Below are 24,647 nucleotides of genomic sequence, written 5' to 3' on the forward strand. Positions count from 1 at the left end.
AAAAGAATTTCTATAGGAAAATTATTTTAAAAAATCATATTAATCTATTTTATATTTTTTAATAATTAATAATTAATTAATCATATACTAATCGATTAGTATGTTTTCCGTGCCAAGGATAAGTTAACTTATTCCTCTCCGCCGAACGCAGCCTTAGTGTCATTTCATAAAATTGAAATCCATGTGGTGAGGATAAATGATTTTCATTTTATCCTATGCCAACTGAATCAATGGCGGGTCCCTATTGGGTCAGGTTGGGTGGTATGACTATGGTAAGATTTGGCTGAATGACTGATCTACTTATTAGTTAATCTCTGATATCTTCCGCTTTGATTCGATTTTTGTCGCTGGCGGTAAAGAGAGCGAAATTAGATCAATACCAGGATCGGTCATTGATGTCGGAGATTCTGCTTTATTGGTTCGAGAAAGACAAGAATTAAATACAATTTATAAGCCATGGGAAGAAACAACCGTTATTGTCAATTATAGATTGAAAATCTCTGTATTTTAGGTTGTATATGTTCTAAATAGTTTTTTTTAACCAAGCTATAATTCTATAATTCGTAATCATTCATTTTGCAACATCTGTAATAATTGGCTATGGTTTTTTTTAAAGCAAATCAAAATTAATAGAAATTACTTTTGTGGCGAAATTTCTTGTCGATTTGATAGCTATTGTTGTGCATTCTCTTTTTTAAGGAAATATTGTTGTTTATTCGATGTTTCGATGGAATATGCTGAAACATTTCCCATGTTTTTAGGGCCTGTTCTGTTTGGTTGATGCCCTTAGCTTCGTAGCTGAGAAAAAAAATGTGTGACTGAGTGACATGAGAGTGTTGTTGATTCATGCCTGACGGGTAATCCCCAGATAAACTTGTTTGGTTGGTAACCTATGCTAAGAAAACTTAAAGATGAGATCATCTTATATCTAAACACTGATTTTGATCAGAAGTATGTTGATATGGTTTTGAGATGAAATATCATCATTTTTTTGCATTGCTTTGCCGAAGGTAAAAAAGAAATGAAGTGAAAAACTCAAACAAAATCAGGAACAAAAACAAGATAGCTAGAGAAAAAAAAATCTCATTCTCAAATCCTAGAACGTAATTACATGTCTCGGAGTACGGTGTCATGGCTAAATGCAAGTTAGAAAGAGGCAACATCAACTGTTTAATTAATATAGTTGCATAGGTGAGGCCCATATGAAGATAATTTGCAGCGTTGTCGGTTCTATGCAGTAGTAATGGAAGTTGTTGGCTAAGATTTGCTTCCGGGGGTGATTATTTGGTTTTTTTTAAAAAAGTTAAACAACATATTTATAAAAATAATAATTTATGAATAAAACGTCTCAGCGATCTAAAAATTAAGTCTAAAAAATAAAATCTGATAAAAAACACAGAATAAATTTTAAATTAAAGGTTAAAAAACGAAAAGACAATGATGCTAATTGCTTCTCCCTGGCGCTCCGGTGACGTATTTTGGTCACCTGACTCGGGAGCGCTCAGGGCAGGCATGCGTCGGAACCTGAGGAGTCCAGGAGACCTGGCTGTCTCTAACGTTTTGTGGGTTCTGCGTTTTCTATCTTTCCACCTTTTTTGTTGGAAGTTTGCTATACCAGTCTGTATACACCATCATTACAATGTTGTACCGATTTGCCAAATTAATCATTTGTAAATGAAACTCTCATTATTACAAAGGTTGTCGTTGTACCGCCGGAAAGCCATCGATGAATCATGATGATGTTTTGTTCTTTCATTCATTTTCCAACACAGGCGTGTTTAGTTTCAAAAATTTTTTCCTAAAAACATCACATCGAATCTTTAGACATCTAAATAGAGCATTAAATATAGATAAAACAAAAAACTAATTGCACAGTTATATGAGAAATCGTGAGACGAATCTTTTGAGCATAATTAGCCAATGATTTAAACACCCCTCAAAAGAAGACCCCTTTCACAAATCACAATTTTTGCAGAGTCAAATCATGACAAAAGCATTCACCAGCTGTGCAACTTACAAAATCATATCATGACAAGATGCATTTTGTTACTACTGTCTTGGCATGAGACAATTGCGTGTCCCTTACGACGAGCACAGACTAATGGTGTTAACAAATTACTTAGGTGGGGACAAGTACAGCCATACTAAGAAGTGTAATGCCAAAAATACAAGACTAATATAAGTTTTTGGGGCACTTTGTTGATGCACTGAATCACTGATCTCTCGGCATTTCAAGCTGAAATGCAAACTACTAGTTTCATCGTAAAGTGGCAGTGTACAAAGCATCTTTTCATGCTTGCAGAGCTAAAAATGTAAAAACTACTCACCTGAGCTCTTGTTGCTGTTCAACAGAGACAAAGAATCAAAAGGTGCCACAAATGAGAGCGTGGTTTTCTTGTTTGTTCTCCAATTAACATGAATGAAAAGTCTGGGGTTTATTCGATCTACTTGCCAGGTGGTGTACGTTTTTTTATGAGCCCCCCTCTCTAAGCGCCATGATTAGTAATCAATCTGACGTGTTGATTGTAATTTAGCACGAACGTGGCATGGCCCCGTCCTGTTCTCCGACCATCACAAATTCACAGGCATAACAAGATTCAGAAAAAAACAGGCCTTTTGCGTATTGAACTAACATGCATGGTTTGCTTCTCGACGATGAAACTGAGTCTATGATAGTCAACAATCACTCCCGCTATATCATTCTTGCAATTTTCACTCTTTTGTCCAATTGAATCGGCGGAAGCAACCGTATACTATTCCCTCCATCATAAAAAGCATCATTTTTAATCTACATCACATATATCAACACAAAACAACAAAGATTATTTAGCAATGAATTTGGTCTACTACACGGTTCCAAAATATAAGTATTTCTAGACTATTCCCTCCATCATAAAAAGCATCATTTTTAATCTACATCACATATATCAACACAAAACAACAAAGATTATTTAGCAATGAATTTGGTCTACTACACGGTTCCAAAATATAAGTATTTCTAGACTATTTAGCAGTGATTAAGGTTAAAAAGATCATAGAACTATTTAATAATATGTGAAATATTTTTTTACATGTATTTTTAGTAATCTACAAACTAAGGCTGAAAAAATAAACTACAGCGAAAAATCCTAAATTAATTTTAAATTTAAGATTAAAAATTTAAATTTTGGTTTATAAATATAAGCATATGAAAATACGTGGATGTAAGACTTGCAAGCATGCCAACTAACCAACGGATGTTGTAGACACGCCCCGTGCACTGCAGCAAGCCGACAATATCAATAATAACTCGTAAAAAACCCGCGGTGCTTCGGATGGAGAACGAACTCATCCATGCCGTGCCGTCGCACCGCAGGCGAAGCTGCCTGCCTCCCCGACCGCCAAATTACTGCGACCGCACGCACGGCACCGCGAGACGCGCCGAGGCAGAGAGACCGGCCAAGCCGACGCTCGCGCGTGCCAGCCAGCCACCCACCGGTTAAATGACTTGACGCGCGTGTACGTGACACTGTCACATGCCCGGCCGCGCGCCGAATTAAACGAGACGCGCTGCGCTCGCGAAACATGTACAGGACGCCGACGACGACGACGCCGACGCGCGTCCCGTGACGCCGGCCGATCCGGTGCACGTCTCGGTTGGGCGTTTTTGCCTGCGGTTCGCTTGCGGCCGTTCGGTCCCGAGTTTAAATGCGTACTACACGTGCTGGTACTAGTGTACTGCCAACACGACAAGCGGCACGAGCGGCCATCCGGGGTTAGGATGGGCCACTCTCTCTCTCTCTCTCTCTCTCTCTCGCTGTGCCATGTGCCATGTGTGCGTTGTTCCCTTCCGCTCCCCTCTTGTCTTCTACTCCTACCACTACCAAGTACCAACACTACTTGCCTAGCTGCTCGATTTTGGATGGCTTTACACCTAGGATACGTTTGTTTGTACGGCCTCTGGCCCTCTCTAGGATCAAGCAACGTTTCCGTCTTTGCCGTATGTCGGGGTAGATGAGGATAGGGGTGGAGGCGATTGATTATTGTCCATTGGCTTTGAGGATGACCGCTGTTTTGTTCCAAGATGGCAAGATGGGTGTACTGTACTAGTCTACGGAGCGGTGATGGGTCTAACCATTTTAACTAGAAAATTTAACGGTTGGATTCAAAACAGATTAAAAATAAAATTATATAGAGTTTTGAGCTAAAAAAAAATTTAAGAATTAAATAGGGTTGTAAACAAATCCAGGCCTTGGTCCATTCCCACCCTACTAGTAGCCCGTACTTTTTACGGTTTTACACCACCCTCGTCTTTAATGTTGGGGAAATGGAGTCGGCATGTGAGTTTACTTTCACGGTGCTGCAATAGGAGACGATCCCAGGCCCCGGAGTCCCTGTTTGGAACTGTTCTAAATCTTGTGACAGTAGTGGTGATCGTAGCGTTCAATTTCAACTACCGTGGTTTGAAAATTTGGCGATGCTTACTGCTGGTACTTACAGCTCCGGTCCTTTTGTCAATGCAAAGGTAGTACTGCTAAACATACGATAGCAGCCTTGTGGAAGATCAAACCAGAAGTTGAAATCCTTCATGGAAGAGTTGGGAGGCATGGAGTAGCTTGCCTACCTACCAACATTCTGATTTTCAGACTGTCAGGAAAACTGACGCATGCACACCATAACACCATACTTCGTTGCTCGTTTTTATTTGACGTCGTTGATATTTGGCTCTACGTTTAACTATTTATTTTATTTTAAAATATATAATTATTAACTATTTTGTTATAATTTAATTTATTACTGGAGACTTTTAAGAATGATTTATAATTTTACATATTTACGTACACATTTAAATAATACGAATAGTTAAACGTATGTTTAAAAGTTAATAATATTAAATAAAAAGAATGGACGGAGTATTTTGATATGACGCCAGTATGTAACCCCTGCCTCTAAAATCCAAATTAGACCATTCTACGTACTAAGTGAACCCATGTTCGTAGAGTGTTCCGCTTATATTTTGAAATATTTGTTATTAATTGAAAAGTAGCTATATCCCTGGTATTTCGCACAAATTTTATTAACATTTTCTAAATACAAGATCTCACTTTATATTTTAGTCTAGGCCCCTAAATTGGATAGCCCTGATAATAGCCGCACAAGACATCACAATATTGGGGGTTTTAAGCTGGTAGCGCCTGTAAAGTCGTTGCGACGACATATTTACCAACCACCGGCTGACGGCAACATTCGTGCACTGCATATTAGTACTATATTAGTACTATAGTATTTATGCCAAAATAAACCGTCAGGATTAGACGAGGCGCCAACCGGCAGCCGGCAGGCATGGCGCAAAAAGGAAGCAAGAACCAATAGAAGAAATGGCGCAAGATTTTGCCTATTGGCATTGGCACAAAGGGATACGGCCGGAGCAAATGCAGCAACGGAGAATCGGCGATGTCTCCCGGGCCCAGCTCTTCTCCTCGCTTCAGCTGGAAGCCAGCACCTCGTCTATAGCAACGGAGACATGACAGCTACAACATCAGAGACAAGTCCACTGTCACACCTTTGACTACTGCAACTGGAACAAAAAAAATGGCACTCACAGACAGTCAAACGTGAAGGTTTTCACTTTGGCTGCTGCTGACGTGGGTGCCTTGTGTATATGGTATGTACGGGCTTTACTGGTGTTTCGCCAAAATATGAAGTATGATCTCAGCTCACTAATTCAATGCAATCAAATAAAATCTTGTTTATTGTAACCACTATCGCTTTCATCAATCATCATGACTCAATCAAGTAACCACTCCACCTAATAGGTGATGTGACGACGCTCAATTACTCGGAGCCTTCTTTTGGTGAAGCTGGACGCCAAGTCGCCAACTGCTCTTTGCCGTCCAGAACCTCTGGAGGGCTTTCAATTCTTGAGTTGAGGCTTCTCGCGGGCTGAATATTTTGCACTGACTATTGAGCTGGTGCTAATCAACCCAACCGAAAATGTGGCCCAAGCAAGGCCACCAAAATAGCCGAAGGCTGCATCCTGTTTCTATCAGGTCTTCAGGTCATCAGACATTGCCGACGGTATACAGTGTGTCGTCAGAATGTCCCGGGTCGCAGCCTTCGCGGTTTTTGTCTCAAGGACAACAATCTGTCAAATCATACATGAGTTACGTAACGTCAGCAAAATTAAGCCACTTATTTCTGGCGGGCCTCTTTTGGAGTAAAACGTGTGGCTAATATATGCAATTTTTCAAAGGAATTTATGGTTATAAAGGGATCTGGGGATACCTGGTCATACTCCAGATCAAACTTCAAGAATTCGTCCTTGCAGTTTTCAACCATTGAAGCTAAGTTCTTCAAATTCTTTACAGGCTGACCATTGAAAGCAAGTACCTATTGACAGGATGAGTAAATAACTTTTGTCACTGTTCACCAAAAGAAAGAAGAAAAGGCGTCACATTAATCATTGTACAAGTTGTTTTGGTTTTCAGAAACAACAGAGGAATCAAAGAGGTGGTGGGAATTGGGATGCAACTTCCAGATGTTGCAATGCAGCACTCAATATATATACACAAAGGCAAATTTATTAGACAAGAGGACTAGCAACAAATGCATGTTGGTTAACAACATTCAATACTGGAGACGTATGGCTTCAAGCCTTAAATAACAATGAATGGAGGCAGCCGACAGAGTAAATCAATATATCCATATCAGTTGACCAAGGTGTTTATTATTACCTGAGTATTGACAATCTCTTCATAACCGATATTGATATTGGCTACAAGCACCTGCAAAGAGATCATATCATGATATTAAGTTAGGAATTGAAAGAAACTTCTAAACACCAGCCTCACGTCGCATCAGGACCAAACTTTTAATGAACGATCGAGACATGAAGAACTCATGACCTGTGATACCACCACCAACTGTTCATCAGGTGATTGGGCCATTGCATGTAAATGCTTGACCAACAACTTGACAGGTGCATCATATTCATAGTCCTTCCCATACTGGTAAATAAGCAACTCCAGTAAGTTCAACGAAAAAAATATCACTGAACAATACATAAAATTATGTTCACACAAAAGGCTTGCAGTATAGGGCTCCTGTAGCTAGGATTTTGATGACAATGATTTTGAATAAACTAGGGTTGTCTGCGATAGAACGCATTCTCAGGTGCAACTCCATAAGCTCAAACATAGTATCACAAACAGGCTTTCATATGAGATTCTTCGAACCCATTGTATGTGTAAACACAGAAAGTTCGGTTGTAATTCCGAGGGTGGGCTTTATTTTTCTTTACAGGATACAAAGAAATAAAAATAATATATTATCCATTTCTCAATGCTGACTTTTCATGGTTCCAGGCATGATTACAAAATAATACAGTGGCGGCACAAGTATTTTCATGGCAGCATTTCCAATCTGTAGTCTCAATATACTCAGGAAACATTTTTTTTTCTCCTGCTAAGACCCCATCAGTGTAAAAGGCATCCCTACTTGTTCCCTGGAAGATCAGGATTGCATGTTTGTAACAGATTATACTGAAACTAGCATATTGCCCATGCGTTGCAACAGGATTATATATCCGCATGTTATATAGTAGAGTTAATACAAGTGGTTTGATATATAGGTCTCAGTTATTTTTCCTTTCAAAAAAATAGGAGAGAGTTGGTGGAGAGTAGGTGGTAGACTCACATCCACCCACCACCACCACTACTCCTTTTTATAGGAGTAAAGATATAGATATAGATATAGATACAGGACAAATGGCCTACCAAGGATATACCCTTGTTTGAGAATTATTTGATGCAACAGAAACAAAACAGACAGAAAATGTAGATATAAACCTCAGATCTAAGATACGGAACAGAAACAGCAGCAAAAACAAAGCCAGCAACAATGTAATATGACGGTGGCCTGCCCTTCACATGAGCTGCAACAAGTCTCTTATGGGTTGCTAGCTTTATTTTAAATTCATGGATTTTTGAATTGCGCAGGACTTTAACAAGGGCCTTCTCGCCAGTATATTTCTGGGAAACAAGATAACTGAAGCCAATGCGCTCGCCGTGCCTGAAAGGAACTGGTTATGCAACAAGCATTTGTCAGGAAAAAAATGACACAAATATGTTTATTTTATAAACGATTATGAAGTTGACATCAAAATTTTCTAAAATAAATAAGACCAGTCATTTTAGCACCACATCATAAGCCATCAAGATTATGACTTACTCATGTGAACTACTTGACCATGGGGATTATCACATATACTGGCTGAGCTTCGCACATAAAGCCATACAGAAAAAATAAAGGGGCAAAGGCAGGCAATGCAAACCATCCCATACAAGTCTAACAAAGACTTAAAATACATCCAAATATGTCATGTATGAGGGGCACTTATGTATATCAAAATTACAGACATTGGATGCGACAAACACCATTCCAAAAAGAGTTGAAACAACCATCATGGTTTCAGAAAGAACGACTTACCTGTACCATCATTGGCAATGTCAATACCATCAAAACTAAGAATAATATCTGACGGTTGCAGGCATCCAGACTCAGGAGCAGTGGGTTCCACTCTACGAACACGAACGCCCTTTTGATCAGATTTCATTCCCATTGCTTTGCGAAGATCAGGATTCTCCATTTTCTGCCACTCTATTCCAAGTATAGGGAAGCCTGAAATTATATCACATAAGATATTAAATAAATGAACAGTCAATAAATCCCGTGACAAATATAAAAAAAATGAAAGATATTATTTCTTTATTTATTAATAAAGAAATAATAAATTAATTAATGGGTTTCATGAGATAAAATACCAGCCAACTATTTAGTAATAATAAAGAAATAATTTGTCACGTGCCTCAAAAGTACAATAAGGAAAATATACTCGTAGGCCAAGCAAATGAATATATTGGATAGTGCATTGACAGGAGTGGAAAGGAAAAAACTAAGCACTTCGATGAAAAATTGAAAAAACCTAATACTCTAGCAGTACGGGACATGAAACAAAAATAAACTATGTAAAATTCCTTTTGACTATACAGTTTTACGCTGATACCAATCAATTAACTTCATGATAACTAACCCAACATTCAAGCACGTCAATTGTAAGATGACCACAGAAATCATTATAAGGGATAAAATTCCAGATGAGGCCATTGGCCAAAAAAAAAAAAATTGTCCAACGCTGGTTCCGTCACAAGGAACAATCAGATCCATATACAGATTATACCTATCAAAATCATCAGTGAACTCAATATATTATGTTTATCAACATCATCAGTGAACTCAATATATTATGTTTATCAACATCAGCAGTGAACTATAATAAACTAGTTAAACTGCAGGCACAAATTAATACCTGAAAGAGGTAATCATACTCAGCAAATGAAGCAATAGAAACCCATGATCATACAATAGAAGTAAATGGTATACTCATGAAATTACAAATATAGCATTTACCTGTATATTCTCCAGACTTTTCATAGTCTTGAATGAAGTGCATAATAACTGGGGTTGGTATCACATAACCTATATTCTCTGCATCTTCATGTTTGAGAGATTGAAAAGCTATACCAACACATTTGCCCCTGTCACTAAAAGCTGGGCCACCTGAATTTCCTGAGTTAATAGCCGCATCTATCTGTTCATAAGACACTCAAAAGTTAAAGATTTTACGTAGATATATTATTATTTCTCAACATGTCATCCTCACAAATGATATTATTCCAAATTAAAATTTTGGGAAGAAAATGAACCTGCAATCCTAGAAGTTCTGTGGAACCATGAACATATGAAAGTATTTCTATCCTAGAGACCACTCCGCTTGTCACAGATATTGTGTCTCCTCCAATTGGATAGCCAACAACAGTCACAGCATCCTGAAGTGCCGGCAGCGATCCAAACTCAACAGGCGAAACTCCATCCCAGAACTCATCATCATCGACAGTTAACAGTGCTGAGATTGATATACCATTATCAAGTGAGACCAGATAAAATATGAAATTCATCTATCCATACACAATAAACAAATATAACTTCTCTGTTTTCAATATATAATCTATCCCTCAGAGAATAAAAACCAAATGTACTATTCTATACCCATTCTTTCAACAATGGTATTTTCAAATTGAAAGATTCATGCATGTAACCACTTCCAGCTGAGATTACCCACGAAAGTAGGCATAAGTATTCATCTTTACAAAAAGAAAAAGATCAAAGTTGCATGGTACGTAAACAATTCAACATTTTCAAACCCTTAGGTTGCAACCACCTTTTCAAATGCCGTGAGAATATGTAAAACCTTATTCAAAATGCAATTATTTTTCCACTCTACACAGCTAGATATCAGGCATTCAGGTCACACGTCATAGTATTCGAGCCATCTTAGGAAGCACTGGTCATTGGGTAAGCACCACGATTGCAATTGAGAAGGAACAAACAATGCAGGTTGCAGCACAGAAGGAAAAAAGTACCAATGTCACACTCCGTCCCAATGGCGAGGACTGTAGCCAGGTACTTGGTGTCGGAGCCGCGCTTCTTAAGCTTGACCTGGGTGTAGTGCTCTACGGAATGGGCGTTTGTGAGGACGCGACGGCCGCCGATGATGAAGCCGCTGCTGCTGGAGCTGTACTGCCGCTTCCTCTGCCACGGCAGCGAGAAGTTGGGCTCCGTGTGCACGCAGAACACCTTCACCACAGCGTCCATGGACGGCACCACCCTCGCGACCTCGTCCCAGGCCACGGGGCCCGCCTCCACCACCGTGTCCCCTCCATTCGCCACGGGCTTCGTCTCCCCGCGGCGAGGCGGGGACGGCGGGCGCGAGCCGTCCGCGTCGGCCGGGGCCTCGTGGCGGCGCGACTTGCGGCCGCGGCGGCCCGCGGCGGCCGGCGCGGGGTTGTCAGCGGCCACAGCGGCATCGGGGGACGCCGATGCGTGGTTGTTGTCGGCGGCTGCCTTGTGCTTGCGGCCGCGCCTGCGCTTGGCCTTGGAGGCGGAGGAGGGGTCGTCCATGGAGGCGGGCTAGGGTTTCGCGGCACGAGCTGGGCCGAGCCGAGGAAGAGGAGGAGAGGGCTTGCTCGGTCAGACTGTTATGGAGAGGAATCCGGCTCGCCCGGGCCGCCCGGCCGACCGGTGCAACTGATTTACGCTTTCTAAGAGCGTTCACGTAAAATTACTGGAAAACTACTACGTTTCTCTTCCAGGTTTGCGGAAGCCATTGACGAACTGAGTCCGTTCAGAGCTTCAGATATTCATGGCTTGAATTATCGTCAATTTATCGTGATTCTGAAACAACCATGACTTAGGATTGTAGTATTTATTTTTTGTAACAAAGGGCTTGATGAATTCGCTTAAATTAAACAGGAGTGGAATAGCTTATTAAATGTTAACAAATAATTATTTGTAAAAGCTGAAGATAAACTCCTAGGCTCCAATCGTTTCTCTCTTTTTTAAAAAAGAAAACGTGAAACCATATTTTTGCAAACAAAAAATAATTTACAAGTAAAACTTTTATATATATCCATAACGACTCGAAAGTAGAGATGTAAAATAAAACACGATTAAAATAACACAATAGTCTAAAATTAAGTTTAAAAATTAAAACTTTAGTTTATGAACGGTTGTAACTGCGAAATGATGAAAACCATAATTTAAATTTTAAAAGTATAAATTTTGGTTTATTGGTTTATAAGCATAAATATAAACGAAAAATAGGGGGGTTGGTTCCCTCGTGCCAGCTGATGAAGGCATCTAAGACATTTCAAGGGGGTTTCATTGCGACTTATCAATAATCCAGTTAGATACTTAGATGTGTTAACTGCAGAGGTTTAAGCTTCTTTCAGTGTTACTCTTTGTAGAGTTGTAACCATAGCCCATCAATGTCTGGTTTGCATTGCCAACGAACCACTTCATGTTTTTTTTTTTTGGTCTCCTCAGTTATCTGGAAACAACAGACCAGCCAGTTAAATCAATTTAGAGATCTTTTTTGCCATTTAAATTCGTCCTTATGCGATTTAACATTTAACTCTAGTTGCCACAACTTAAGTTAGGCAGGACACATACCAGCTAGCATGTTATTTGTTGACTACCGCACCTTAGTATTGTTAAGTATGTTGATGAACTTTTGCTAAATACAATAGCTGTAGTAATCAGCTATGTTGAAAATGTTAGGTCCAAGCTTATATCGTTATATTGGACTGTTCGTGGATATGTTAGGTTCAAGCTGATGGTAGCTACTTATGGTTAACTATCGTTATTTAGGGATGATGTAGAAGAAGGAACTTCCTGCACGGAGTGTGCTAGTAGAACTAATCTCTCGTGGCTGAGTACTACTGTTCCTCACCGACTATATTTGATTCAGTTTTGATTTATGTAAATTATGCGGTTTGCTATGATCATTTCTCTAGTGGCTGAGTATTGCTGTAGACATGTGATATTTTGATTTATTTTAGTTATGTATTTGGTCTAATTGGCCAAGGCAATATCTATTATTTAAATATGATTGTTTTTAATTTGACAACATCTATTGTAATTTGGTTTTTCAAATTGTTTATTGTTTTTTAAAGCTAGCTACTGAATAAGAGCATGCAACAACAAAATTTTTGCTCACATATCGTAGGGTGGTATTCTCACAACCTAAATCTTTTCAATTTTGGTACTAACAAGCAGCTACTATAAACTTTTGTCAAACTTGTGGCATGTCATATTGAAGGAATCCAAACCATATCCTTAACAAATTTGTGACGTTTTTATCTATAAACCAAACAGCTCTATGTTGCCACAAAATTGACCATGCCACAACATCGGCATATGCGTAACCTTAGGCATGACAACCTAAGTAATGCAACCAAACACATGCTGCGATATATAGCTTTACCTGCTGCATCCTTCTCTACCTCTCTCTCTCTCTCTCTCTCTGTAAATACATTGCGGTAACAAGTTTCGGACCTTTTCTCTTAATCTTAATCCTAAGACAGCGTTCTGTGCCCCCCCCCCCCCCCCACCTACCCACCCCCAAAGAAAGTGCTATCTACTTTATTTTAATTTATTTTGCTCCCGCTATTACGTTATTCTTGATCATGTTCGGTATTCTTACCGCTTGTTCAGGAGACATTTAATTTTTTTTACTACTGATACAGTAACACGTTTACAAATTTAACGCTCTATGTGTCTGTGTAACATGGACCCACATCTAAGACTAATAATACTTAATATTCCCTTGTCTGAAAATTCTCGCATTTATCTCATTCCACAGTTCCTAGATCGCCAAAATGAGCTGCTGCATGTTCACAAGATAAAGACTTTACTTGCTCGCTTTATGTTCGAAAGACAAGTGACACTTGGGCTATTAATTCTACCATCGTTCATCATGCAGATCAAGACTGATGCCTAACTTTGCCTACAAGAATGACATCGATTGACGCTTCCATTTTATGGATCTTATTTTTAACCTGACAGGCTACATGCCTACATGAGCTAAATGTCAAAATGCGGCAATATTTTCTCTCATTTTCTTTACATAACATAATAACATATGCTAAGCCTGCTCATGAGGTTTCCCGGAATGTATCAACACTATGGCATCATGTATCACACAATGCTTGATGTGCATGCAGACGTCCAAACAGTAGGTTATTTGTCTTAGCTTAATCAGTCCATAAGAAGTAGATATTTTAACCCATTGGCATTATGGAAAGCGTGATCATAGCAGCAATCCACACGTGCAAAGCGTATAAATACGTACTGCACTGAAATTCACGGGGGTAAATCTTTTTGTTTTTTTTAAGAAAACAAACAAACGACATATTCGCTAACAAAAAACGGTTGCGAATAAAGTTTTTATGTATATATTTATAGCGATATAAAAGTCAAGACTGATAAATAAACTAACATATAATACCTCAAAATTAATTTAGAATTTAAAATTTAAAATTTAAAATTTTAACTTATAAACATAAACAAAAGATAACATATAAGGCGACAATTGGAGCCTGGGCCTGGCTTGTCGTAGCTTTATTGATCTGTTGCCTTAATCCTGAGAGTGACTTGGCCCAATAGCCCAACTATTCCTCGTCATGCATAAGCAAAGATGCGTCTTCTCATAGGTTTCATATCACTACTTATTCTGCGTTGTCTAGTAGTTTTCTGTTTTTCAATCTTTCATATGTAACTTTTTTTATAACAATACAGTCTTCAAAACATATCTTTGATTTTAACCTTTTAATAAAAATATATAAAAAGGAAATGCATGTTTAGTTTTATTGGTATTGGTTTTTATACATGTCATAATAGTATCTCCAAACTAAATACTTTAAAAGTTATTGATAGCTAAATTTTAAAATTTTGATCATATATATTCTTATCTAAATTGACCGAATTATGGAACTGAAAAAAGTACTAAGTTTGCTCCTCCATCATTAATTACCTTGTAAAAGTATTCATTCCACAAAGTAAAAACAAGGTTACGGCCCTACCAGCTATCTTAGAGCAAGCCTATTAGCTCCAATTCATCCATAGCTAATCTAACTAATAACCAATTTATAAAATAGCTATTTACAAAATATATACTACCATGTTCTATTTACCATACACATATTGTGTCTTATAGTTCGTGCTGCAGCTGGCTATAATTATGTAGCACACCGCTCTTCTTTTTTCTCTTTTATCAGTTTAAAATATATTTATAATTATCTTATAGTCTGTTACTATACGTGCTCTTATGTTCGTGGCTGCTGAATTCTGATGATCCCAATAATAGGCTAGGTAACTAAAGGCTGAACCCACCATACATACATCCACCTTGCAACATTGCAAGCGGTGAACTGATTTGATGGCAGTTTTTTTTTTCACTAAATTATGGTTTGCATCTACTATTTCACATTATGTGTATTATGGAACTATTATTCTCTCTCACAAACTTACATATTCCTATATGTATTGAACAATAGAATCACTGGTGTTCAGTGAAGAATCCATAGGCCAGACTGGCCCTATGATAAAGGAAGAACAAGTTTTCGTGCCCCCTATAATTATTCCAGCTTTTCCATGTGCCTTCCCTTCTGTAAAGATGGTGAGAACTCAGAAGAACAACTTGCAGTACGTCAGTGCCCGATTGATATGAGTAGTCTAGTAGGCACAGAGAACATTTCTGGAGAGATTTAGACACTTGGTGCCTTAATGTGGATTTGACTGGCTGTTTGCTAGGAGATGCAAGTGTAAGTTAATCAGAGTTTAAAGAACCTTGCAGAAGTGATTTATTTGATGCATCTGACAATTGTGCCACGGCATTTTTCAGATAATTTTTAGCTTCTTTTTCTTAGAAGCTCCGCACCTGTTTCAGTCGTCGAAAAAGCAAGCAAGACGCCATCTGTTTCCAGTGTGCTGCATACGCGGATTAATAGTATAACAGACCCATTCTAGCGTAAATTCTCCTGATTTTAGATTACGTATTGTTCATCCAACTATGTCTGACCATGGAGAATCACAGGATACGGTGCTGAAAGTGATCAATTCAGACTTCAGACTTCAGTGCCAATCTCCAAGTACATAAGCAGACTGAAGAAAAGTCAGTGCAGCTGTGCAGGCCATAAATTCTTCCTTTAATCAACAGTGGGGCAGACCAAGGTAATGGAACAGAAACTTGTCATACGGAGTTGTACGTAAGAAGTACTGTGACTGTCCTATCTGCAGGAGACTGCAATTTTGTGCTGTGCCGAACGGCTCTGTATTCGTCTACTGTACGTGAGCAGTATCTTCAGAGGACCTGTGATTTCTGAAATCTAGCTACAATAATCGTTTGGAACCATGCTTCCGTCAAGTGCTAATGTTATCATTGGATATTGCTTTTTCAACTACTGCAATTTGGAGAACAAGATGTTAAAGCCATACAAGCTGTGAATGCTTGTCCATTTACACATGGAAGCATCTGTCCATGCAGTAGCGTAGCGGTAGCACCTGCACGCACATCTTTCTCTAGTTTCTGAATAATGCAAATGCATGCATGTCAATGAAAGCTGCACGCATGTGACTATGTGTGTCAATCGCAGCCTGCAAGTTGCAACTGGATTGGATAACGCTTATGATTTGATAGCTGAACACTGTTGCAGTGGTTGTAGCACCACAAGTTTACTGGGGTACGGTAGGGAGGGCACCATTCATTGACTGGAAGGTATAATTTTTATGTTCCCTAATGATGTGCTCTTTCGATCTATATAAACCATTATCCTCTGAACCTGTTGGAGCTCATCCAAGGAATCATGTTCTTATCCACTGGCAATCGATCTAGCATTCCTGGATTCAAATGAAAAAGATGCTCCCTATCTGGAAAAAAGATAGGCATAACCCTAATCCAAAATGTGACACCTGCAAAGCCAAAGCTTAACTTAGTTGGCAAAAGCTGGAGTATTATATATATCTCATCAATCACCAACTTTCACAGGGCAACTTGCCATGGCATCACATTTCTTGCTCAGTTCGTTGATGACTTGATGTCACCATGATCCCTTTCGGCCCAGTAAAAACAAGCAGCTGCACTGTTGTCTTCTAACCCCACATTCACCAGAAAGAGTCGCACTACGCAACTGCATTCTTCGTTCCCAACAAAATTCCTCCCGCGTCTTCTCCCCTACAATCCTGATGAGCAGAGCAATGTCCTACGAAAAATGAGGTGTCGGTCATGTGATGCTCATCTTGGAGCCTTTTGTTTCACCTCAACGCATGGTCGAGATTAGGGTTTGCCTTTTTCAAAAAAAAACTATATATTTATAAATAAAAAATAATTGTGAATGATATTTTTATATATGTATTTTTAGCGACCTAAAAGTTGAAAAACAAAATTCGGTGAAAAAACTTAAAATCAAATATAAATTTAAGGTTAGAAATTCAAAGTTCGAATAATAAATATAAGCATAAACGAAAAGATATGGGCGTAGGCTGAGGGCAATTGGTTCCTGCATGCAAACGCTAGCTTTGCGATCTGCAGTTCTGCACTTGGGACGATCTGTCTTCTGTCTGGTTGTTTCGTGGTTTTGACCGATGCAATTCTGATCCTACTTTTACCCCCGTCTTTTTGTTTAGGCTATAAGCCAAGATTTAAATTTTAAATTTTAAATTTAAAATTAATTTTGGAGCTTTTTTTATTGAAGTTTATTTTTAGTCTTAACTTTTAGATTTCTAAGAATACGTATATAAAAGTTTTATTTACAAATTATTTTTTGAGATGTGCTTCTATGCTTCATGTGTAAAAATCTGCATAAAAATTATAGTGTATGAATGGTTGAGATTAAAAAACAATTAGTAATGTAAACCTCATTACAAAGGGGAAGTTTCGTCCTTAAAAAATATGAGTCCATATGCAGTTCAGCCAACATATTCTATGTCCAAGCACGCATGCACGCAGGACTGAGATGCCATCTGCTTCCTGAGCGCCGCTCCATCCTTCATCCGGCGAGCAGGTCCGCCGGCGTCATCCCCTTCCTCCGCGCCGCCCCCTCCTTCCTCCGGTAAGCAGGCCGCTGCTATCCCCTTCCTCCGGCAAGCAGGTGGAGCAGCGCCTGCGTGCGTGCGTGCGTCGATGGAGGACGTGCTCTGTTTTGTTCTGGGCTGAACTGGGTATTGCCTCATATTTTTTAAGGACGAAACCGCCCATCTATAATAAGGTTTACAGTACTAATCATCTTTTAATCTTAACCATTGATACACTTTAATTTCCGTGTAAGTTTTTACTGGTGAAGCATACAAACACATCTTATACGTGAAAAAATTCCCATACTTCCTATGGTGGTATATTGCATTTACTATAGGACAGAGGTAAGATAAACAATATACTGACATTTAATAGAGAGAATGGTCATGGTTGCGTGACATGCAACTTAATAGACTATGAAATCCAATTGTACTTATAAAATCTATTATATAGAAAATAAATTTGTATTTATGGAGATACAATTTAAGAGTTATATATCATATAATTATACTATAGTTGTTTTTAGTTCTGTACAAAATTACGTGGGGGTAATCTCCTAGTTAATCTAATCATGTACTCCTTTCATGTACTAATAATGAATTAGCCAACGTCATAAAAAAATTTAGAGGGAGTAACTTCTAGGCGAGGAATGGATCCTCCATCCTAAATCATTACTATGAAAGAGAATCCTCGGACATGACTATACACATAACATGGTCGCTAGTATCTGAGACTCATCGTATATCGACCTACATGTGAGCCACAACCATCATGATAACGTGAAGTTAGACGATATGACTCTCGTTAGCCAATGAAATTCGATGGTATATTAAACGTAGGTGTATATGGCTAACTCCCGTTGTTCTCTCTACATGTTATGTTCGGTTCCAATCCAACGTACCTGTACGGGAAGACCACTGTCGGGTCACCACAGCCGTTAGCTAGTTCAGAGGGCCTCGTATTTCGGTCGTTTGAAGTTACTTGCACTCGAGATCGAGCCTTCTGGTGACCTCTTCAGCTAGCATTGTTGCATTTGTTTTGAGGGTACAGGGGATGGGAACAATGAGAAAAATCCAGTAGCAGCTAGCAGCAAACGAATTCGTATCCCTTGCCATCCCTTACGCCCATACCTTCATTCCCTCCCACAGCATCTGCATTAATCCCGTGTCCCGATATTCCTATCTGATGATGGCGAGATACCTACATAAGGGGTAACAAGAAACAATGAATAAATTGCATGCATGTCGTCTCAGGAATGATGGGCTAAGTGGCATATTTATAAATAAAAACAATTTATAAATAAAACTTTTATATATGTATTTTTAGCTATCTAAAAGTCAAAACTAAAAAATAAACTTCAATAAAAACCTCTCAAATTAACTCCAAACTTAAAGCTAAAAATTTAAAATTTGACGTATAAATATTAGCAGAAGTGAAAAGATGTGGCTGTTATATTCTAGTGTTGGCATAGGTTTTGCCCATGATCATGAGCCCCATGGCAACACCAAAGGTCTTGCCTCTTTCAGCACAAGTCCTTCTCAAAGAAACAGACAAGCAGGTGGATACTGAAATACATATGGGAAGAATGCAGAGCCACTTCACTCTGTTGAAACCATCCTTGAAGCTTGATTGGTCCTCTTTCATGAATTTGGGTTTAACATGAAAACTGAAAGGATTATTTCTTTTTTTTATATGTTTTACTAATCTGGTTAGAATTAGATAAACCAAAAAAAAGGTGATCATGTACCTGCACACAATTGTGAGTTTGTACTTATCGTGTGAATGTGCACCTTACACCATTTTTTACCTACTATATTCCCTTGAAGGATATGTAAACTATCAACACAAAAAAGATATTTGCTTCAGTCCAATAAAACAAAAGGTAGTACCAAGTTATTTCTGATCATTGGATCTAACCGTGCATATCCTATTTAGCTAGATCTAATAATGAAAAACGATTTGGTATCTCGTGGTACCGGTAACTTGAGATACTTTTTGTTGACCGAAACAAATCTCCAAAAAAAAGTTACGCTAGCATTTGAAATATATTATCTATCCGATTATTATAGCAACTTATGTAGTTGGTTATAAAAATAGTTTAGAACAAGCTGTCCAGGTAATATGATAAAATAATTTTTTTTAAATGTAATATGGAGCAAACAATCCAGGACAATAATATTTAAATAATCCAAAACTAAAGGATTATCTACCATTTGATTCTCCTGCATCTAACCTAACCTACCAAGTTTGAAGTTGAATCCATAAGTTTCTCTGACCTACCTACGACCATGAGCACCACCAAACATACAGGCAATGAAAATTATCAAGATGACAGTGCTTACCCCTGCCATGACGTACGAAGTCTTGCCAAGCTTTTTGTTGGCGAGCTGGGATCATCCTGGGCAACGAGAAGGTACAGCTTTCACTCATTGGCTCCTTGCAGAATTGTGCCCCATTTGACACCAGTTCCAGATCAAGGCGAGGTGAAGTCTCAGACAAAGTGGCATGCAATCATGCTAGTTTACGACTATTATTAGCTTTCTGGTACGAGTGACTGATGGATTCGGATGCGTTAGTGTGCGTGTGTGGTTCACAGCGACCGACAATTTCAATGCTAGAGGTACTGGAGTGTATCGAAAATTAAAGTGTCCTGTAATAGCAATTTTACCGTAGCCGGAGATGTCATATTTATAGCGTAAAATTCGAAACCCTGGTTACTTTATACCTCAAGATAACCAAATTTTAAATATAAATTTTGGTACCTAAATATACTTGATCAAGGAACATAAAATTGGCCGTTTTATAATGGTCTCAACTGCTAAGTAGGAATCACTAGATTATTTTTACCAGATCAGCCGCCCGAGTGCTAGTCGCATCATAATCATGGGAGCAATTTTATAGTTCTTGAGTAGGTACTGAGAGGTATCAAAATTTTAGTATAAAATTTGGTACAAAAATTTTACACTGAAATTTTAGTACCTCTTGGTACCTTCTTTTAAGGACTGCAAAATTTCTCTAGTCACGGGTTTTCAGAGTAAACCTTTTTTATATCTTTCCTTGTGGCTGCGTGTTTTTCCATGGTTATTTCTCTATGCATTCCTTTCCCTGGATTTACACAGTTTCATTAATTTGTATGGTCTGCATTTGCCCACATTCAAACAGACAGATCTGATATACTCCATCCAACACTGTTATTCGGAGAGACCGATGGTCCAGGTTGTCAGAAAGAGAGGGAGCAGCAGCTAGCAATTTCCTCGTTCCCCAGCTCAAGGCAGCAGCACACTTTGCATCTTTATTGGCTTAGGTCCACGCCCACATTGGCGCCGCAGTGCCATTATTCGTTCAGAAATCGGGATCAAGAATGTGGAAAAAGGGAATGAGTGACAAAAATTCCTGAGCACTCTCTCTCTCTCTCACTCACACACACATACACAGAGTGATTGACTAATGTAGGGCCTGTGCATAATTTCATCTCATACTGTGTGTTGCAGAATTGCAGAGCCATTCACGTCCATCCAATTGTTCACTGGGTGCAAGGCGAGTCCACCGAACACCACTATGAATTGGTCGTATTGAATAATTCCTAGGTGAACGTAAGTTCCATTGCACTTGACAGTTTACTACTTTACATCAAATCCTAGTTAGGAAGGGCGCCAAGAGAAATTCAAGGGAAACATCTATTGCCATTAGCACAAGTTCATGCAAGAATACACGACAAAAACAGAACTATTACTTGTACTGAAATTTGGTGTATGTTCACAATAAATAGGAATCTGGTTTTTACTTTTTACTTACTCCCTCTGTCCCAAAACAAAAACAACTTTTCAGCTTTTAGATACAATGTTTGACTTTTCGTCTTATTTAAAATAATTTATAATTTTATTTTTATTAGATGATAAAACATGAACAGTATTTTATGTGTAACTAATTTTTTAAAAATTTCTTAAATTTTTTTTAAATAAGACGGATGGTCAGATGTTTGACAAAAAACCGAAAAATTAATTTTTTATAGGACTGAGCGAGTAGGCAGAGGTCAGTGCCAAGTTTTTCAGAACAAGAATTGTGAAGAGAGGAAAAAAAAAGTTCCGTCAGCACCCAGTACAGACGTACGATCGGCTTGATGCGGGCACCATGGAGACAGTGAGGACACTACAGAGCAGAAATTCTCATGGAAAAAGAAAGCTATACGTGCAAAGATATGGTAGCTATTCGACTAATAAAGCTGTGAGAACCGAGAAGAGAGAAGCAATGCAACTCGTTAAAGTCATCACTGTAGCAGTGTGACTCTCTCTAGAGCGAGTCTGAGAGTGCGACCGTGTGAGAGAGAGTGGGTGTATAAATTGAGGCAAGTGTGGTTGCTCTTGCTCCCTCTGTGGTGGCCTGGCCTCACAAAGTCCCAGCCAGTTTGCAGCTTGAGAGAGATTAAAAGTGGAAGCTATCAAGCAAGAAAAGAAAAGGAAATACCTACACCTCTAGTCCTGCACACTCCTGCCCCCCCCCCCCCCCCCCCCCCCCAAACTTCTCAATAGCTTCAAATCAACTTTTCCTAGCTAGCCCTTCAGCTTCCAATCAAGTGTTGCTTCATCACATACACAGTGATTTGTGACCAGCTAATGAAACCAAGCATCTAGCTTAGCTCTTGTTCTTGGCTCCTTGGCTGGATATAAGGTTTCTGTGCAGCAGCAGCTTCAGCTCAGCTTCAATGGAGGAGCAGCTGAACCCACTGGCTGTGACACAGCTGCTGCAGCACACGCTGCGTGGCCTCTGCACCCATGGCGATCCTCAGTGGGTGTACGCTGTCTTCTGGCGGATCCTCCCAAGAAACTACCCACCTCCAAAGTGAGTCCCCTAATCTTATGTATCAATCTCAGCTTAAGTGCTTGACCTATTATGTCGATAAAATCTCAGCTTAAAGTAGGACTGATTAGTTCGGGAGCAAAAGAATTAGCAGGAGCATTTTGCTCCATTAGTTTCCTGATAATTTTCATGGCCCATGCATGCATGAATCATGATACTCCACACTTTATATTGACCCTGCTAACTGCTGCTGTTTTCCTTTTTCAATCTCGTCAGATGGGATCTTCAGGGTGGTGTTTATGACAGGAGTAGAGGAAACAGGAGGAACTGGTTGGTGCAAACTCTTCTTTTTCTTATTTACGAATTTGCACTTGTTAATTATTTTGTGTTTGTGATTGATTCCTGGGGTGCAAAATCTCGCCTAGGATCCTGGCATGGGAGGATGGATTCTGCAACTTTGCAGCCTCTGCCTGTGACCAAGAGGACACACCAGCTGCTGCTGCCGGCTACACTGACTATGCAGCTGTGCATGAGGTGAAGGGACTGCAGCCTGAGCTCTTCTTCAAGATGTCCCATGACATCTACAACTATGGGGAAGGGTGTGTAAGCGAGCTTGTCCATTAGTTAATGAGTTGTTTAATTTGCTTGAAAGATCATTAATTAACTAGTGTTATAGTACTGGTCGTCTTTCTTAATTAGCAACCTATGTTCTTTGGGCAAACTATGCTCGTCACTTAAATCAGCACGCGAAGCACGATCTCATGACATTGTATCTGGGATTATCCATTTTGAAGGCTGATAGGGAAAGTGGCAGCTGACCACAGCCACAAGTGGGTATTCCAGGAGGCCAATGAGCATGAGATCAACCTGATTGCCTCATGGAACAATCCTGCCGATTCTGTAAGCTGAAGCATCGCCTCAACCATACTATCTAATCAATTTGCTTAAAGTCCCCAACGCTTGCACCGACAATAATTGACATGTTTTTGGTCTGTTTAATTGCTGTCTGACTGCAGCATCCAAGGACATGGGAAGCTCAGTTCCAGTCCGGCATCAAGGTACGCCCGCCTGGTACCAAGAACCACTCCGAGTGATGAGATAGCTCTGAATGCCAAAGTTGGCGATCCTTTATTGATGTTTTTATCGCCTTTTTTTTTCGCAGACCATTGCTCTGATCGCCGTCAGAGAAGGCGTTGTACAGCTTGGCTCCATGAGGAAGGTACACTCTGTTCTTGAGTCTTCACCCACTCCACTGTGTGCAGAAGTTGCACTGTGAGTGACTTGGGGTCACTGATGCCAAGCTCAAAGCGTAGCTGCTGCATGCATGCACGACAAAGAGGGACAATGTACGTGTACAGCTCGTCGTGTTTGATGTCGGCGTGGTCTTGCTGATGTATTGGTGCATGCGTCGACCATGGCTGCAGGTGGCGGAGGACCTAAGCTACGTGGTGGCGCTGCGGCGGAAGTTCGGCTACCTGGAGAGCATCCCGGGGGTGCTGCTGCCGCACCCATCGTCGGCCGCGTTCCCCGGCGGCGGCCTGCAGGACGCGGCGGCCTGGCCGCCGGGGGCCGTGCCGCCGATGGAGCTCTACGACCCCTACTACGGCCATGCCGCGGCGGCGGCACAAATGCACATCGTGCCGTCGATGAGCAGCCTGGAGGCACTCCTCTCGAAGCTCCCCTCGGTCGGCCCCACGGCTCCCGGCGCCATGGGCGCGGTGGCCAAGGAGGAGCTGGAGCTGGACGACCCCGACCACCACGGCGCCATGGACGCCGCGGCGGGCAGGCGCGGTGGCGGGAGCACCAGCGCCAGTAGCGCTGCCGCCGCCGCCGCCGCGACACCGTTGCCGTACTACGTAGACGTGGCCAAAGCCGACGAGGGGTTTTAGCTTGGTCGCCGCGTGTCTCCGTCGCGCGGCTGTGCGCACACGGTTGTTGCAATGTCTTTTCTCTTTTCATTTCTAGCGTGCATTGTGATGATTATTCTATATCAACCCAATCATGTGAGCGCGGCTGTGTGCTTGGAGACTTGGAGGCGTCGTACTGCAGCGTGCGTACGTACGTACGATATCCTGTACGTCAGATTCTGTCGATCGATCACACCGTACTGCATTCTCACCAGGGAGTTGGATTTTTACGATTTGTGCAAGCGTATGTACCAAAGATTCACTTGCCCCGATTCTTAAACGCCAATCACATAATTAAAATCATTTTCAAAACTGAAAACGTTAGTGTAGTAAGTATCTATCGTAGTTAGATTAGGACGCGTTCTTTCAACAAGTTAACTAAACTAGATTTTCTTGTTTTTCACTCGTACTTTTCACAAGCTACTAAACGATGTGTTTTTTTTACGAAAATTTTATATAGAAAATTTGATTACAAAAATCATATTAATCAAGTT

At 40.0% G+C, this 24,647-nt stretch overlaps 2 protein-coding genes and 1 long non-coding RNA gene across 3 annotated transcripts; 1 reads left to right on the top strand and 2 right to left on the bottom strand.

Annotated features, from left to right (window-relative positions):
• Positions 1–5,679: 5,679 nt before the first annotated feature.
• On the bottom strand, positions 5,680–11,030 carry LOC102702637 (protease Do-like 9). Its single transcript, XM_006648976.3, has 9 exons — positions 10,461–11,030; positions 9,744–9,943; positions 9,448–9,628; positions 8,467–8,658; positions 7,827–8,059; positions 6,885–6,986; positions 6,714–6,764; positions 6,265–6,369; positions 5,680–6,124 (listed from the first exon to the last, which is right to left on the bottom strand). Exons 1-9 carry the CDS (start codon positions 10,996–10,998, stop codon positions 6,026–6,028), a joined length of 1,701 nt encoding a protein of 566 aa, XP_006649039.3. The 5' UTR covers positions 10,999–11,030; the 3' UTR covers positions 5,680–6,025.
• Positions 11,031–15,934: 4,904 nt separating this feature from the next.
• On the bottom strand, positions 15,935–19,959 carry LOC107303613. The gene is made up of 3 exons (XR_001549574.2): positions 19,792–19,959; positions 18,351–18,649; positions 15,935–16,637 (listed from the first exon to the last, which is right to left on the bottom strand). It is a non-coding gene; the product is annotated as an uncharacterized LOC107303613 (long non-coding RNA).
• Positions 19,960–21,828: 1,869 nt separating this feature from the next.
• On the top strand, positions 21,829–24,388 carry LOC102702917 (protein RICE SALT SENSITIVE 3-like). The gene is made up of 7 exons (XM_015833244.2): positions 21,829–22,288; positions 22,523–22,576; positions 22,672–22,845; positions 23,041–23,146; positions 23,263–23,304; positions 23,409–23,465; positions 23,671–24,388. The coding sequence occupies exons 1-7, from the start codon at positions 22,152–22,154 to the stop codon at positions 24,133–24,135; spliced, it is 1,035 nt and encodes a 344-aa protein (XP_015688730.2). The 5' UTR covers positions 21,829–22,151; the 3' UTR covers positions 24,136–24,388.
• Positions 24,389–24,647: the final 259 nt, after the last annotated feature.

The sequence above is a fragment of the Oryza brachyantha genome, chromosome 2 (assembly GCF_000231095.2).
Source record: "Oryza brachyantha chromosome 2, ObraRS2, whole genome shotgun sequence".
Classification (NCBI taxonomy): Eukaryota; Viridiplantae; Streptophyta; class Magnoliopsida; order Poales; family Poaceae; genus Oryza; species Oryza brachyantha.

What these genes read in the sequence shown, in the direction of transcription:
- LOC102702637 (XM_006648976.3), bottom strand. Translation starts at nt 10,998, where the DNA reads ATGGACGACCCCTCCTCCGCCTCCAAGGCCAAGCGCAGGCGCGGCCGC. An exon ending in TGGGACGGAGTGTGACATTG is followed by an intron (nt 9,944 to 10,460) that starts GTACTTTTTTCC and finishes TATCAATCTCAG; the next exon opens with CACTGTTAACTGTCGATGAT. An exon ending in AAGAGATTGTCAATACTCAG is followed by an intron (nt 6,370 to 6,713) that starts GTAATAATAAAC and finishes TCCTGTCAATAG; the next exon opens with GTACTTGCTTTCAATGGTCA.
- LOC102702917 (XM_015833244.2), top strand. Translation starts at nt 22,152, where the DNA reads ATGGAGGAGCAGCTGAACCCACTGGCTGTGACACAGCTGCTGCAGCAC. An exon ending in GGAACAATCCTGCCGATTCT is followed by an intron (nt 23,147 to 23,262) that starts GTAAGCTGAAGC and finishes GTCTGACTGCAG; the next exon opens with CATCCAAGGACATGGGAAGC. An exon ending in AGCTTGGCTCCATGAGGAAG is followed by an intron (nt 23,466 to 23,670) that starts GTACACTCTGTT and finishes CCATGGCTGCAG; the next exon opens with GTGGCGGAGGACCTAAGCTA.